Below are 15,745 nucleotides of genomic sequence, written 5' to 3' on the forward strand. Positions count from 1 at the left end.
ATACTCATTACCAATAGCAGGTGGTTGGAGTTAGCCACTTTATTGGGCTGGTATTTGTACGTGGAAATTCTTTTCAGATGACACAGGCTTACACAAAGCAGCAGGCTTGTGCTTCACATAATAATCCTGACAAAGACCGATGAGTAAATTTTGCCACTTTGATAGGTAATCTCTCAGTTCTGAAAAAGTAGGGGAAGAAAATCTACATACATTTGACTTAATACAATTTCATGACTTTTGTTTTTAAATAAACGTCTAGCTTTAAGTGAGTATGCTGTAAAATCTACATGCAGGTGAGCGGCTCCCTGTTTGGCTGTATCCTTGGATCCAATTAGTTTATATAGAGCAAAGAAGAAAATGTTAATTCACTGTGGATGTCACCCCAACAAGCAGGCAACATAAGAGTAATAGGTTTGAAATAGAAATCTCATTATGTGATATCTGGTAGAGTTAAAATGGTGCTGGAGAATGCACGATCCACTCGTGAGCATCCAAAAGCTGTTCAGAGGCAGATATTGAAGGCGGCTCTAAAGGAAAGGGGTGGGGTAAATTATTTGAGATAGTAGAAAATATTTAGATGTCATGGAAGATTATACCTTAATATATTAACATGAACCATTTATCATCTCATTGTTTGTACCTACTTAGAATAATATGTGAACATCTATAGAACATCTGTAAAACCTTACAAATGTTGCTATACATCAGTTGCTATAAATTATGCTTTTTTTTTTTTCCAATTCATGTGTAGAGACCTTTGCACTGTTCTGAGACTTTATCTCATAGCTAGATTTTCGTTTCTATCAGCTTTATGTATTCAAAATTAAAAAATCTGGTTGTATATCCTCTATGGAACGTTTTCATATTTATGCTTTATAAAAATCCAGTGTTTCCACCGTCATATTCTCTTTCTCACCACTAAAAAGTCTATGGGATTTGCAGTAGCTTAACAATGACAGTTATTTAATATGCTTGGGTTGTGTAAGTTTGACGTAGCAAGCCCTTAACTGAGTTAGACAGCAGAGCCAGAGCATAACTCTCCTTGATCTGCTGGGCTTCACCCACCCTCGTCACTTCACACACACTCAGTATGTGGAAGAAATGACTAACACTGCATGAAAATGCTGCTTAAAAGACCGTCTGAAAATGTCTCCATGAAGGAGCTGAGTGCTAGAGGAATTTCTGTTGCACTGTATAAGTACTCTGTGTATGTGTGTGTAACCTTATGCAGAAATTAAGAACCAAATGTATGGTTTTAAATATCATACATGACAAAAATTCATCAGAAATGGATGTTAAAGAGGAACTATCATAATTCTATCTTTGTGAATGTTAACTGTCTTTTATTTCGCTTTGTGTCTGTCAATGGATAATGGATAATCATTTCTCCATCTTTGTAAAAAGGTTCATATTTTCTAAGTCCTGAACCTTTTTTCTGCGCCGATTGAATGCAATATACTGCTTTGGAGTTTGAGACAATTTGATGTTTCATGCTTTAAATAAGTCTTTTACAAAGTTACTGTGCATTAAAGACCTAAATAAGACACATTCAGCTAAGTTTTTGAGAGCTTGCGAATAAAGAACTGCTGACAGACTGAACTGATGTAGCATTTATAGTGCGATTATGTATTTAATGAGAATACGCCACTTATTGTATATGGAATGCTCTAAAAATAGTTATCAAGAGTGATTAATGCACCATATCATCTGAGCTACATGGAGCATATTTTTTCAGGGGTTCCTCTTCTGCTCACAGTAATATTAAATTCTTGGTCAATGGGTGTTGGTGGGGCAGCTTAGTGGTTAGCAGTGTTGCCTCACAGCAAGAAGGTCCTGGGTTTGAACAGGCAGGGGCCTTTCTGTATGGAGTTTGCATGTTCTCCCCATGCTTGCGTGGGGTTTACTCCGGGTACTCTGGGTTCCTCCCACAGTCCAAAAACATATACATTAGGCTGATTGGTATCTCTAAATTGTCCATAGGAGTGAGTGTGAGAGTTTGTGTCTATATGTGGCCCTGTGATGGACTGGCTACCTGTCAAGAGTGTACCCTTTCGCCCAATGTGTGCTGGGATAGGCTCCAGCAGATTCCCCTGACCCTAATTAGGAATAAAGTGGGTATAGAAAATGGATGGATGGGTGTTGGCAGCACTACTAGATGTAATTAATATACCATATTAATGAACTGGCTATAATTGATTATTTTAAACAGCTATTCAAAGTCTTGATATGGCATTTTATAAGGAGATATTTGTTTCAAATTTATGGAAGGAGTCTCCATTATTAGTGCTTTGTAACAGTGAGTTTTCTGCCATGTGAGACGCTTCAACAAAGAGGACATCCAGATTCTCTGTAACCTGACAAGCTCAAGTCTCTAGTTGTTAGTCCATGAATTAAACAAGACTCTGAATGGAAGCATGGACAGGGTTCCTTTCTGTTTGCTGCCACACACTTGAACAGTAACGCACATTTCAGAACATAAATGAATAAAAAAAACATTTATTTGAGTGGTATATTACCCACTTGATGATAACAGTCCATTACTAATTGCTTTTGTATGCCTATACACGGCGTACCTGCTTGTTATATAATACTAAGTACTCAATGATTACACTACATTGACATAACAGCTAAATATATTTCCATTTCATACGTCATATACACTACAGAATACACAGAAAAGGGGGACAGAACAGATGGTGTTCGAAAGTCTGCTCAGTGTCCCTGTATGGAAGAGAGAGTGATAAAGAGAAACAGACAGACAAGCCAACCCATGCACTTGAACTGCGCACAGTAATTACCATCCTCAGTCAAGTCATGCCCACACAAAAAAAACTTCTGGCCTATAATGTACTCCCTGTGATTCATGTCCACGTTTCCAGCAGAGGCACTCCCTCGCATTGTCTGCAGCACAGAAGAGTCTGTCAGGGCTGAGAGATACTCTATCAAAGGAGTTCTGAAAGGAAATACTGAGTACAAACAAAACAAGGTCTGGTTTTGGTGGAAGCCGCAGTCTAAATGGGAGTCTCTCGTGGAGAATGATGAGGATAAGTCCCTGAAGAGGTTGGGTCAGGGGCAGAGGGGATGATGAAGGACAGCAAGAACCTTAAACTACATAGTTGCTCTCTGATGGGCGGTTAGTGTCAGCGGACTCCTTCGTTTCTTTCCCCGACGTGGTCTGGGACTTTGGCCTGGGGTTTGTTTGGCGGTTGAGGAATGTCAATCCCCCACGATATCCTGCAAAAATAAAAAAAGAAAATAAGCTTACTGCTTAATAATGAAGGATTTTTCAGCTCGGAGTCTGTGCTTATCTTTGTTAATTACTCATTAACTACAAAAACATTTAAATGGGCCATTTGTCATTTTTACAGTCTTCTGTTGCCTATCAAATGAATTGAAATTTCCACTCTGATGAGTCTTTATAATTTGCTGAGCAACTTGTAAGTTGGTTTGTGAGAAAAAGAGGCAGAAATGAGCAGCTCGGTGCTGACTGCCCGAATGATCTTACCCTTGAAAACACTTTTTACTTGCAGTGTAGACTTCATTTTAACAGTATTTTACTCCTTTTATTTATCATTTTTTACTGACAAAAGTAACATGGTATAAAATGGAGATGTGTTAGATTTGATATGCAAATTTATCACAGCAATTTAATATATACTTATATATATATATATATGTACATGCCTGAAAATAATAAGATATAAGACCTTTAATGTCTGGAACCACATGTGGAGTAAAGGGAACAGAGGCAAATGGTGAATAGCAATTACATGTAAGCTTGTAATATGAACCCTTTCCTTCACTGTTGAAGGTTTGCGTAAAACAAAGCTGCAGCGAGGAGCCGGTCCTACCCAACATACCACTCTCACTTTCACTTGAGCCTCCGGAAGCACTGGAGCAGGCTCTAGAGTTACTATGGATTAAATGTGCTCATGTGTTTACAGCATGTAGTTAGTAGCTGAGGCTTGGGAAAATGGCTTTAGGGCTGAGGGATTTAGAGTGAACACTGTGTGCTGTGATCAGGTTCCTCACTCACTCTTATTACAGTGACGTCCGTGCCAACCCTCTTGGCACTGACACCTGTTGGGCTCCACGCAGGTCCCGTGTGCTCCACAGCTGGGCTCACAGACAGCTGCATACACACACACACACACACATCATAAATAGAGACACAATGTTTAGCTTTAGGATTTAGAGGGGAAGTTTAGCTGTTCATAATCTCCTCTACTAGCCCACAGACCACCAGCTGCTCATTAAACAACAATTTTTCTACGTGTGTGTGTGTGTGTGTGTGTGTGTGTGAAATGAAATGCCAATATAATATAATATAATATAATATAATATAATATAATATAATATAATATAATATAATATAATATAAAAATAGAGAAAATAAAAATAATTCTAGGAATAAAAAAATAAATAAAATGATAATTACATAAAAAAGAAAAAAAAAGAAAACAGTAATAAGGATGTAGGTAAAGCAAAGAATAGTAGCAAAGAACAAGAAAAAAGTTTATGTTTAATACAAAAAAAATAAATTAAATTATTCAATACAGCAAAAATAAAACTAGAGTTAAAGAAAAGCTAAAATTGTTACCTGGCGATGTGGGAAGGATATACTTCGTATATGCTTTTTTTTTTATTTTAGGTAAGCCAATGGATAAAAGATTGAGTCAACTTGCGGTAAGGCATGACTCGGGCAATATCTGTATGAAAACCCTCATGAAAATAAAAAGGTTCTCAATTCAATTAAATTTTATTTGTACAGCACTTTTAACAATAGAAATACAGGTTTAAATTTATATTTATCCCTAATGAGCAAAGCAGAGGCAAGGGTGGTAAAGGAAAAACTCCCTGAGATGATAGGAAGAAGAAACCTCGAGAGGAACCAGACTTAAAAGGGATTTTATCCTCATCTGGGTGAGTGCGATTAAATAAATTCCTTCCCAGAAATGTATATCACATAGGTCAAAGATAAAAAGGAATAGAGATATAGAAATATTTCTCCTCACCTTTTGAGCACAGATCTCCATGGTAGCCCTTGCTGCACTTGCATTTGTTCTTTCCTATACATTTTCCCCCATTTCTGCACTGCTGGCGGCATTTACCTACAGTAAAAACGATAGTTACGTGCTGACTCTAGGTAAACGAAGGTAAACTATAGTACAATGGTTAAATTGTTCAGATGGAGACCTTCTCTATTATACTAGTCTGTGTGAGAGCTATCACTTCACACATGATACAGATACTGACATAACTTTTTGGTTCATATGAAATCTAAGGGTAAAATCTGAGCAGATACTAACAGGTTAAGACATGATACTGATTGTTGAATGTCTATTGGATATACAAATAGTATTCATTGACGTAGAAAACGGCAAAGAAGCCTCAGTTGTGATTCTGTTCCTTTCTGTATTTCTTGCAGTGTATCTCCTACTGTTCTAGATGTTAACTCGTGAAAAAGAAAAAAAAAAACCAGGCCTGGATGTAGTAATTTCCATCTGAAACCATTAAGCAGTGGAAACTGTGCATCGTGCATCTTATAAAGAAATTAATTACACCAATTTTGTTTTACAGCTGTTAGGTAATTAACAGCCTAGTGTGTGTGATATAAAAGTAGAAAGTAATTGAAATGAGGTAAGGGGAACTTTGATTCTTTTGTTTAAAAAAAAAAAAAATGTGTACAGATGGACATCCGTTCATATGCTTAACTGTATGCTTAAAGCCTCTACAGAGCTACAGAATTACACAGTGCTATTTTACGCCTCAAATTATAACGGTCAGTTAAATCTTTATCCGTGGAAAAACAATATGTGATATCGTTATTATAATATTTTCACACAGACTGGATATTTTCATATAAAGCATGTCCCCAATCCTAGAGGCGGCCTAGTGGCATGTTTCTATTCCAGTACAATAGCTATTCCAGTTACAGACAGTTAAATCTGGGAAATACTCCTAAACTAAGCCTAATCTATGTCATAGATATATTATATACTTTAATGTCTTAATGGTATTTCCCTTTAGGTATCAGGTAACAGGAGTACATGAACTACAGAGCTGAAATGGAAATGATTAATCGTGCAAAAACATCCTGTCTCTGTCTCTGAGCTCGGGGGATGGGGGGGGGGGGGTTGGAGTTAAGGCAGCATGACAGGAAAGGAAAGGATGAAATGGAAAAGGGTGAAGCAAAGTGTAAAGATAAGAACCAGACTCTCTCTCTCTCTCTCTCTCTCTCTCTCTCTCTCATTTTACTATGTATAAAATTAAAACCACGGACAGGTAAAAAGCATTGATTTTCTTGTTTTCTTGTTTCAAGTAAACAGTCAATTCTCGATGTTGATGTGTTGGAAGCAGGAAAAATGGGCAAGCATAAGGATCTGAGTGACTTTGACAAGGGTCAGATGGAGGGTCTGAGCATCAGCAGCTCTTGTGGAGTGTACCCGGTATGCAGTGGTTAGTATCTACCAAAAGTGGTCCAAGGAACCAATAAACAAGCTCATGGGAGCCCAAGGCTCATTGATGCACGTGGGGAGCAAAGGCTAGCCCATCTGATCCAATCTAACACAAAAGCTACTGTAGCAGAAATTGCTAAAAAAGGTAATGCTATGGAAAGATGTCAAAACACACAGAGCATCACAGCTTTCTGTATAAGGGGCTGCATAGCTGCAGACCGGACAGAGTGCCCATGCTGACTCCTGTCCACTGCAAAAAGCATCTACATGGCATGTGAGCATAAAGGATCTGCTGTTAGCATCCTGGTGCCTGATACCACAGCACACCTTCAGATGTCCTGTGAGACCATCTGGATGGATCTAAGATGTTTTGGGAGCACATGGGGAACCTACACAATATTGATCTGTGGGATCCAAAAGTCTGGGACCACACTGAATATAGGGATTTTTTTCTTCTTCATAAAAGAAATACAAATATATAAAACAGCATAAAAACGAAGGTTTTAAAACATATTACAAAGAAAGTAAGTCCTTGTTTAGATATAAGCAAATGTGTGATATTGGCCCTAATAACTGCCTTGACCAAAAGGTAAGATTTTCCAACAACACTGATGGATTTGATGCAAAATGGATCATAAGGTTTGATACATGACTTCTGGAGTCATGCATTATAAATAGAAACAATGTTCCAGAAATCAAAGAAACCCCATATTGTTATAGAAACTCTTACTCAGTTTTATTTATCTGTATTTTATTTATCCTATCAGTTGTGTTAGAATTAGCCTTAAAGTCGTAACCTGTTAACTACCACTAACAGCACCACACTTTGAGCTCATGGGCTGGAATTTAGCGCTGATTGTAGCATTGTTAAAATTATGGCACGTTTGCCCATGTAGGTGCTTGGCCCATTTGGCATTAGTGTGAGAAGACACTTTAGTTAGCAAGTTTATTTGGGGGGGGGCATCTCTGGAGACAATGTGTGGTAATGTGACCATTACAAGTGAGTGACAAATGCAAGGGCTTTCCCCTTTTCCTTACGTTCAGAGACTGGAACATTAAGTCATTAAAATTTATTACTTGCACCTCATTTTAACTGTAATTTATAATTACATTTATATAAGTGTGTTTTAATCATTAATATTAATATAATCCAGGTTCCTCTGTGTTCTCTCCAGAGTTTTGGAAGAAAAAACATCCTCCACCAGATGAACTGCATATGATCCTTTAAATTAAACCTAGGCCTGATCCAGCAACCATATTTCGTGCAGGCTTCCTACCCAACATAAATATTCTCTTTTATCAAAAGTATATTTATTTCTCCATCCAAGAGTTTTCCATTTTATACAGCTGTACTACTGAATCTGGCTGGATTGTTTGCATTTGTGTATCACCAGCACAGCATTGAAAGCCAAAAGTCTAAAGGTGTGAATATAAAGTAAGAATAATATGGGACCTAAAACAGAACCATGTGGAACACCCTAGTGCACTTCTCTCTGCTCTGAAGAATCTCCATTAATCCTAATAAAGTGGTAGTAGTCCTTCACGTAAGATCAAAAGCAGGCAAGAAGAACTCATGGATAATAGTTTCAAATACTACACTCATGTACAGCACCAAACATTAAACATATCTACATTATAATATAAGACAATATTATAAGCAGTAACCAGTGAACAGTACTGATTCTTTTCGTTCTTTTAAACTTTTCTTCAGTCTCAGTTTTAAGTGTTTTGGAGGACGAATGATGATTATGGAGATCACAGCAGTCAAGATTTTCTAGCCTAAGGAAATGCTTGAGTGGCTAAGTGACAAATTTATTGTGTCAGAAATCTTATTAAGAGATGATTTACAAGAGCTCTGATTGTACTCACTCATTTCACAGCGTACACCTTCGAATCCAGCAGTGCAAATACATTTTCCAGGATGGAAACATGTTCCACCATTCAAACACGTAGTGCTGCAATTTGCTGTAAAGCAAACAGGAGAATTGAATTTATGGGTTTATTCTTTCAGTCTATTCAATGTACAATACACTTAGATGTTTATGGGAGTGTAATGTACTTTTAAAAGGTGATTTAAGGTTCATACATGGACCGTAAGGATCATTCTTTTACCACAAATTAGCATTTAGAGTAATCCTTAAATGTACACAGTAACAGTAAAGAAGGTGTACCCTTGAGGGCAAGAACGAGGAAACGTATATTTTGTTAGTCTTGGATCTGGGAGTGTATGCTGCAGTGGAAACATAATTATAAAGCAAGCACTTAAATGTCTATATAGAAATTAGGGAGATATTTCGCAATACCTTTCTCACAGCTGGCGCCATAGTAGCCTGGAGGACAGATACACACTCCTGGACTCATGCACAAACCTCCATTCAGGCATCTTGGTGAACACAGGGCTAAGAGACAGACACAACTGGATATTACTGTGATGTGTATTACATTCACCTGAAATGCATAGCACTTTATGGCATGAAAAGGGAAGAATGATGATTCTAGATTTTGGAAGAGGTTTCAAGTAGCACCACTGCGAAGGTTCTGCATAGAAAACCAAATTTCTCCAGGAAAAACAAAACAGGATGCAGTAAAGACCAGGGGATCTCAAACTTATAAAATAAATTCCATGGACCCCATCAGTCCATGTCTATTTCATGGAAAGTACCTAAACGTGTACAATAATATTTTGCCTAATTTTATTCCAGAGCTTATCATTTTTTGTATGTTACTTTTAGGCCTAATTGTTTTTGATGTTTGGATTAAACCAGTCAAATTCTAGTGATCAATCTATACAATCTTAATAATAAATATATTATCTTTAATAATTGTGGATTTTTAATGATATACACTGTTGTGGAAGTGGTAGCTCAGAGGTTAAGATGTTGGACTACTATTTAGAGATGGGAGGACTGCTGATGTTCAAATCCCGACAGTGCCAAAACTGAGACTGCTGGGCCCTTGAGCAAGGCCCTTAACCTTTAGCTGCTCAGTTGTACAAATGCGATAAACATAAGTCACTGTGAATAAGGGCATCTGCATAAATGCCATATACAGTATGTCTGTGGAACTAAACTGAATGCACAGACCATTTGACCATGCTTCATGAATGCCAGGGGTTCACAAGAACCCCTTATATAGGCAGTGCCTGTATAGATTTCAAAGGAATATAGTCACCGCTGAAATTAAGCAGCAGCTTTAAGGCAAGTGAAAATATTTTTTAAGCCTTTTATTAAGCACAGTTCTTCTAGTAATAAATCCAACCCAGGTCACTGGTCTGAAAATGTAAAGAGAATGTGAGTTTCAGGTGTTTCAAAGGGGCAAAGAGGCACTTTTTCCTCAGAAGCTACAAACTAATGAAAAACACATTATGTTTCAACCCAACCTGCTGTGTAGTTATTATATGAGAAACATCTGAACATTTTTTGCATGTGCATTTCTGCATGTGTAGGTTTATATATTATTTATTTCATTTATTTAATGTAGGCTCACAGGCTGTTACCTTTTTCACAATGTGTGCCATAGAAACCATCCTGACATTCGCAGACGTGCCTCTCGCTGCAGTAGCCTCCGTTCCTACAGCCTCCGGGACACTTTGCTTCAGAGGGAGAGAGGAGAATAAAGAGATGGTGAGGGCTCTCCAAGTCTCTTCTTTTTTTTTTTCATTACTTTAAGGGTCCTACACACAACTGAATTCACTCACACACGTGTTCAAAGGGAGCAAAGATCAGTGCTTGAAAAGGCTTTGAGGTGAAACCACGATGTCAGCAAGTCTGTCAAATATGCCATTTTAAATCTAGCCTTTAAAATCTGCACCGCTGTGGTCTAGCACAGATCGTGTCCTAACTCTACATGCTGTTTCTGAAAGCCATGTGTTCTAGTCACATTAAAGGCTCATTCCATGGAAACGAGTGTAGCTTCCAGACGTGTTTTAAAAACAATTTCCTCTCTTTCTACAAGCAGTAGCGGTGTCTGGAATATTTGCTACAGCTGACCGGCTGCCCTAAGGGGAACCTGGCACCACTTTCGTTCCTCTGCTACGGAAATAAAACACATATGGAATATTTGTCTCATCTTTTCGAGAAACAAATCTTGTCTGAGCCCAGTTATGGCCTAGCCCCCAGCCACAGTCTTGACAGAATCCCTGCTCACAACGACGGTGGTGTATTTTCCTGTGTTTTGATCATTAGGCCACCTTCAGCTGTCACTGGTGAACGTGCTGCTTCCTCCCCACAGAGAGACCTCAGCCAGATGGACCATTTGATCTGTGGAGTGTGTGTGGAGGAGGGTGTGTAAGGAATGCAACACTAGGTGTGTGTGCTGGGGGGGTCACGGGCTGCAGCTGGCAGATTTCACATGACATCATGGGCCAGTCATGGCCTTTGTGTGTGAAACGCAGTGGGACCCGTATCACATCTCTCCTTCTCTTTTTCATCAATTCTTAAAGTGATCTCAAACACAGTGCGCATCTGACACATGTTTCAGTGCGTGTACTACAAGATCATTCTTCAAATACATGCACTTTCTTTTTTTATTAAAATGCAAACCACAATTATGTTGGACTGAGATTAGCTGCATCTTCACATGAGAAGATCCATTGGCTGTTTATACTGAGTTTTGACCACAAACCACAACAGTTAGTTGTCTATCATCAGACAGAGACCAGAGGCTGTGCCTTGGCGCCTAAAGCCACTGAACTTACTGAGCTTTGCATTTTCTCCAAATACACAAGTTCTCACAAAGAAAAACATGCAGAGCTAAATATAAAGTCATATGGTGCACCAAAGTTCTTTGAACATACACCAAACTCTTATTCCTCTTATACCACAGCAATTTGCCGATCAATTTCAATTTCTTATTTATTAATCAAAAACATGCCATACAGTTAGAGTTATAATTTAAAGCATCCATGATTTCTGTTCTGTTATGCCTTAGGTTATAAGCAGCTATACATCATTGCCTCACCAGCCTCTCTTTTGCTTTCTCTTGATGGTCAGTAACACAAAAAAAACCACAGCTTGTCATGTTACAAAACAAAAAGTCCTCTGTCCTGAAAACTTTCCTAGTGCATAACACACCTTTACCTCTGATTGATACGAAATAATGCTGACATTGGAGACTCCTTCCATACATGTTCAATAAAAATCTCCTTACAGAACACTCACCATGTCAACAATTATGCATTTAAACATCAACATTTCGACCTGAATTATGTGGAGCGTGTGTCTATGACTCTTTCCTTTTTTACAAATACAAAATGGTAAAGTGTGTTATAAAGGAGCTAACCTTTTTGGCAGGTCTTAAAGAAGATGGCATTGTGTGGAGTCCTGAGCACGATGTTTCCACCTCTGTCCATTACCAGAATGGTGACCTCAAATGCTGCAACTCCATCTTGATCGCCTCGGCACGGGAAGCCTACCTGAACCACTGAGAAAAACAAACCCGTCCGCTATATTTTATTGTGGACTATTATTAGTATGGGAATATATTTCCCATACTGGCTGTTCTTCTACTTTTTTTTAATCAAGATACAAAAAATATCTGAATGTGGTACAAGTTAAAGACACGCCGACAGTCGTATATATTGAGCAAAGGCTTTTTCACCTGAAGTTTTATGAGGTACAGAGCCTAAAAGCGGGACATTGATGATGGGGTCATCCATGATATCCTTGTCAAAGGAACGCAGACTCTGGAACTCGTAGAAGTAATCCTCCTGCAGTGGAATAAGATATGGTCTTTGCCTCTTCCCCTTTTCAAGTAACAAAAGTTTTGAAAGCTGCGGCTGAAGCGTGGGCCTCTGTGTCCTCCTGGTGAAGGAGAGCACTTGGGGCCAGTGAAAGCACGATGAAAAGAGAGGTTACGGATTTGTAAATTTGATTATGCTGTGTAAGTCATCACAACAGAGGAGCACATATATCTACAAGGACTGAATGCACCCTCCTGGTTTCTGTGTGCGGATGTGAATTGGTTTATTTGCTCCAAAGGGAATGAGGCTTTACTCCCTAAATAATGTTCTCAAAGCTTTGAAAATTACACACTTGTCAGAGTGGCTGTGATGGCATGGCAAAACACACACACACACACATACGCACATAATGTCCCTAAAGAAGATGAAAGTAAAAAATGACCAGTTTTTTCAGTCTGTCTTTTTCTTCTCCTTCTTCTTCTTCCTATCTATTTCAGATTTTTGGAGCATTGTGGTGTTTGATGAAGGGAAAATACACAGGGCTGTGTGGAGATCTTCGCTAATCCTTCTGCTGAATGGTAATAACCAACACAGATAACTCTCGCCGCTAGCCTTTTATGCCTGAGGTCTTTGTTCTTAAGCCTCAGCGGTGGGCTTTGAAGTGTGGAGTAACAGAGCCAAGGAAAGGGAGAACCCTCTCTCTTTTACTCTCGTTCTGTACACTTTTCTCTCCCTCTTTAACCCCACTTCTCTCTTTTTCATTGAGTTAACATGCCATTTGTGGATTATGATCTCAATGTCCATGGGCATGTCATTTGTTTAAGACGGCAGGATCTAACAAATCAGCTAGAAAAATAAAGAACCCTGATTCAACATTTGTTTTTCCTATCCTGGGCACAATTGGAAATGCACCCTAGATGTGATGCCAGTCTTTCATAAGGCACCGTACACATACACGTTTGCTCACTTATTTACTTCTAGGGGAAAGATGCTGGGTTTGTGAAACGAAAAGAAAAACCATGAGAAAACCCACATGCCACAAGGAGAACATGTGAAACTCCACACAGACATAAACCCAAACTCAGGTTCGAACTGTTAGGAGGTTTCACTGGTTACTTCTTCAAATATTGCAAATCCAGTGTGCACCTTCCCTCTACCTCAACTTAATTATTAAAAAACCCAGCACATTTTACCATAGGCCACATCTGTGACAAAAGGTTCTTCTCTTGTGGATGTCTCAGATGTATGAATTAGCATGTGATCATACACTTAATTGGCACACTACAGAAACTTCGGCTTCGACTCAGCATGGAATTATCATTCTGTGGTTTGTAATTGGTTCCACCAGGACAAGGATCCTAACTGTGGTCCTGTATGTCTGGAATCTATCACAGTTTTTCAGGATTTTAAAGTTAAGCTCAGATCAATGCTTGTATAAATTGTGACCTGATCATACATTACACCACCCACTTTTAATTCGAGCAATTCGAGCAACCAACAGCAATGAGGATCAACAATGCAAAATCAGATTGTGAATAGATATCTGAGGCGTAAAAGTAGTAGTGACTCAGCTGCTAGGATTCTGGACTGCTGATGGGAAAGGTGGTGATTTTGAGCCTCTGTATTACCAAGCTGCAAGATGTCCAGAATCTAGGCGTTAAACCTTATGTGATTTTTTTTGGATTAAAAGCGTCTGCCAAACGAATAAATGTAAAATGTAAATGTAAAAGGAAACAGGCGTCCAGGCACGAGTGTGCTGATGGTCCGGATGTTTGGGCCACGTGCCTGCAGGGGCGGATAAAGCAGGCGCGCGCTTTGATCCGTGATCCAGCAACTTTAATGCACCTCGACAGATGCAAATATAACAGTACAATAATATGTTATAACCTTTAATAATATATGATGCGAGTTTAAGACACGTTGTAAGAGAAGACTACAAGTGTAGTGTATATAGTAGGTTGCTTCTAACTTCATTATAATCAATAATTCATCAGTTAACCTGAGAAAAATTTCCAAAGGTTTTTTCTCAACTTCTTAATTAGTTAAGTGTTTGTCATCGCTTAATATAATAGTAAGACATCACTTTAATAACTTTTCATTTTTACTGTAACCAATATTTGGGTGTTTTTAGTAGACAAGCGAAAATAGTGATAAACTGTTTAGATAAAAAGCGTGAAAAACGTGCATAATATCCAGGCTGGATTGTTTACCTGATCATCAGTCACTTGCCAGGTGAAGTTCACGTGGTGGATGTGCACGGGGATGGCGGGCATCCGCTGCTGCGCTTTTCTGAAGTCGTGGGTAAACGGGGCCATTTTACCCTCGGACACAATTAAAATATCCTCCTCGAAACCTGGCAAAAGGAAACAATCAAGCATGCAAACTATATTTAAACTGATATAATGACTTATAGGAAGGAAGACATGCGAGCAACTGATTACCAACTGATCACCCAAATAAAAGGGCAGATAAAGATGCTCTAGAGAATTACTATCACACACTTCTTGGCATCATAAAAATGCCTCTTTTTTTCTTTTTACCTAATAATATCCTTGCTTGCCTGGCATCAATCCACATGTACAGACTTCCCTCCTCGGGGGCAGCTCCGACTAACAAACTCCTGAGAATTAGAATAAAGTAAGTTTTAAAACACAGCTGGAACATGAGAGTCATTAAAGCCATTGCGCCCTGTGAACTGCTCTATTTAATATGAATCTTCTTTATCTTTAAATCCTGCGCATTAAATGGATCGTCACTGCGTGCGCCGTTTAGGGAATGAAATGTCCGGGCGCTTCGCAGTCTACTGCTTTAAATACATCACCAGCTGCAATGACCAATCCTGACCACTAGGTGGCGCGAAACCGCACTGAAACGGACAATATCGTCAAATAAAAGCAGACCAATCTGTTGTATTTTACCAATTTGTTTTCATACCAAAAAAATGCAGAAAGTTTAATTTCTTAATTACTGCCTTGACAGATCTTGCAGGATTTGTCTTTTATTTAAAAAAAAAACATTTATAAATCTTTACATAGTATATATATATATATATATATATATATATATATATATATATATATATATTTGTGGTATATTTGTGCAACCTTTCTCACTCTCACTTTATTCATCCCAATGGGAATATATATATATATATATATATATATATATATATATATATATATATATATATATATATATATATATATATATATTTGTTGTGGTATATTTGTGCAACCTTTCTCACTCTCACTTTATTCATCCCAATGGGAATATATATATATATACTCCCATTGGGATGAATAAAGTGAGAAAGGTTGCTGTGTTCACATTTTACCACAAACTTGCATTTATTTTTAATGTTTATTTTTTAAACATTCATTAAATCGTTTATTAATTAAAATCTAAGTAAATATTTACTTATACACCTACTATTTACTTATTCAAATGATATAAATTGTGTACACATACATATATATATATATATATATATAATATAATAGTGGTCTTTGCATGGAATTATAAATGCATTTATTTGTTCATAGCTAGTGCATTAAAACCCCACAAAATTAATGTGCTTGTGTACCTAATACGATCAAACTAAATACAG

At 38.0% G+C, this 15,745-nt stretch overlaps 1 protein-coding gene across 2 annotated transcripts; it reads right to left on the bottom strand.

Moving 5' to 3' along the window:
* Positions 1 to 2,480: 2,480 nt before the first annotated feature.
* On the bottom strand, positions 2,481 to 14,940 carry wif1 (wnt inhibitory factor 1). 2 transcript variants are annotated; one of them, XM_058417578.1, is made up of 10 exons: positions 14,679 to 14,939; positions 14,349 to 14,491; positions 12,057 to 12,165; positions 11,739 to 11,879; positions 9,955 to 10,050; positions 8,762 to 8,857; positions 8,328 to 8,423; positions 5,016 to 5,111; positions 4,037 to 4,132; positions 2,481 to 3,234 (listed from the first exon to the last, which is right to left on the bottom strand). In XM_058417578.1, exons 1-10 carry the CDS (start codon positions 14,818 to 14,820, stop codon positions 3,104 to 3,106), a joined length of 1,146 nt encoding a protein of 381 aa, XP_058273561.1. In that variant the 5' UTR covers positions 14,821 to 14,939; the 3' UTR covers positions 2,481 to 3,103. The 2 variants fall into 2 exon arrangements, with proteins under 2 accessions (XP_058273561.1, XP_058273562.1); XM_058417579.1 differs by lacking the exon at positions 5,016 to 5,111 and having other exon boundaries at positions 14,679 to 14,940.
* Positions 14,941 to 15,745: the final 805 nt, after the last annotated feature.

Source organism: Hemibagrus wyckioides, linkage group LG19 (genome assembly GCF_019097595.1).
Source record: "Hemibagrus wyckioides isolate EC202008001 linkage group LG19, SWU_Hwy_1.0, whole genome shotgun sequence".
Taxonomy (NCBI): Eukaryota; Metazoa; Chordata; class Actinopteri; order Siluriformes; family Bagridae; genus Hemibagrus; species Hemibagrus wyckioides.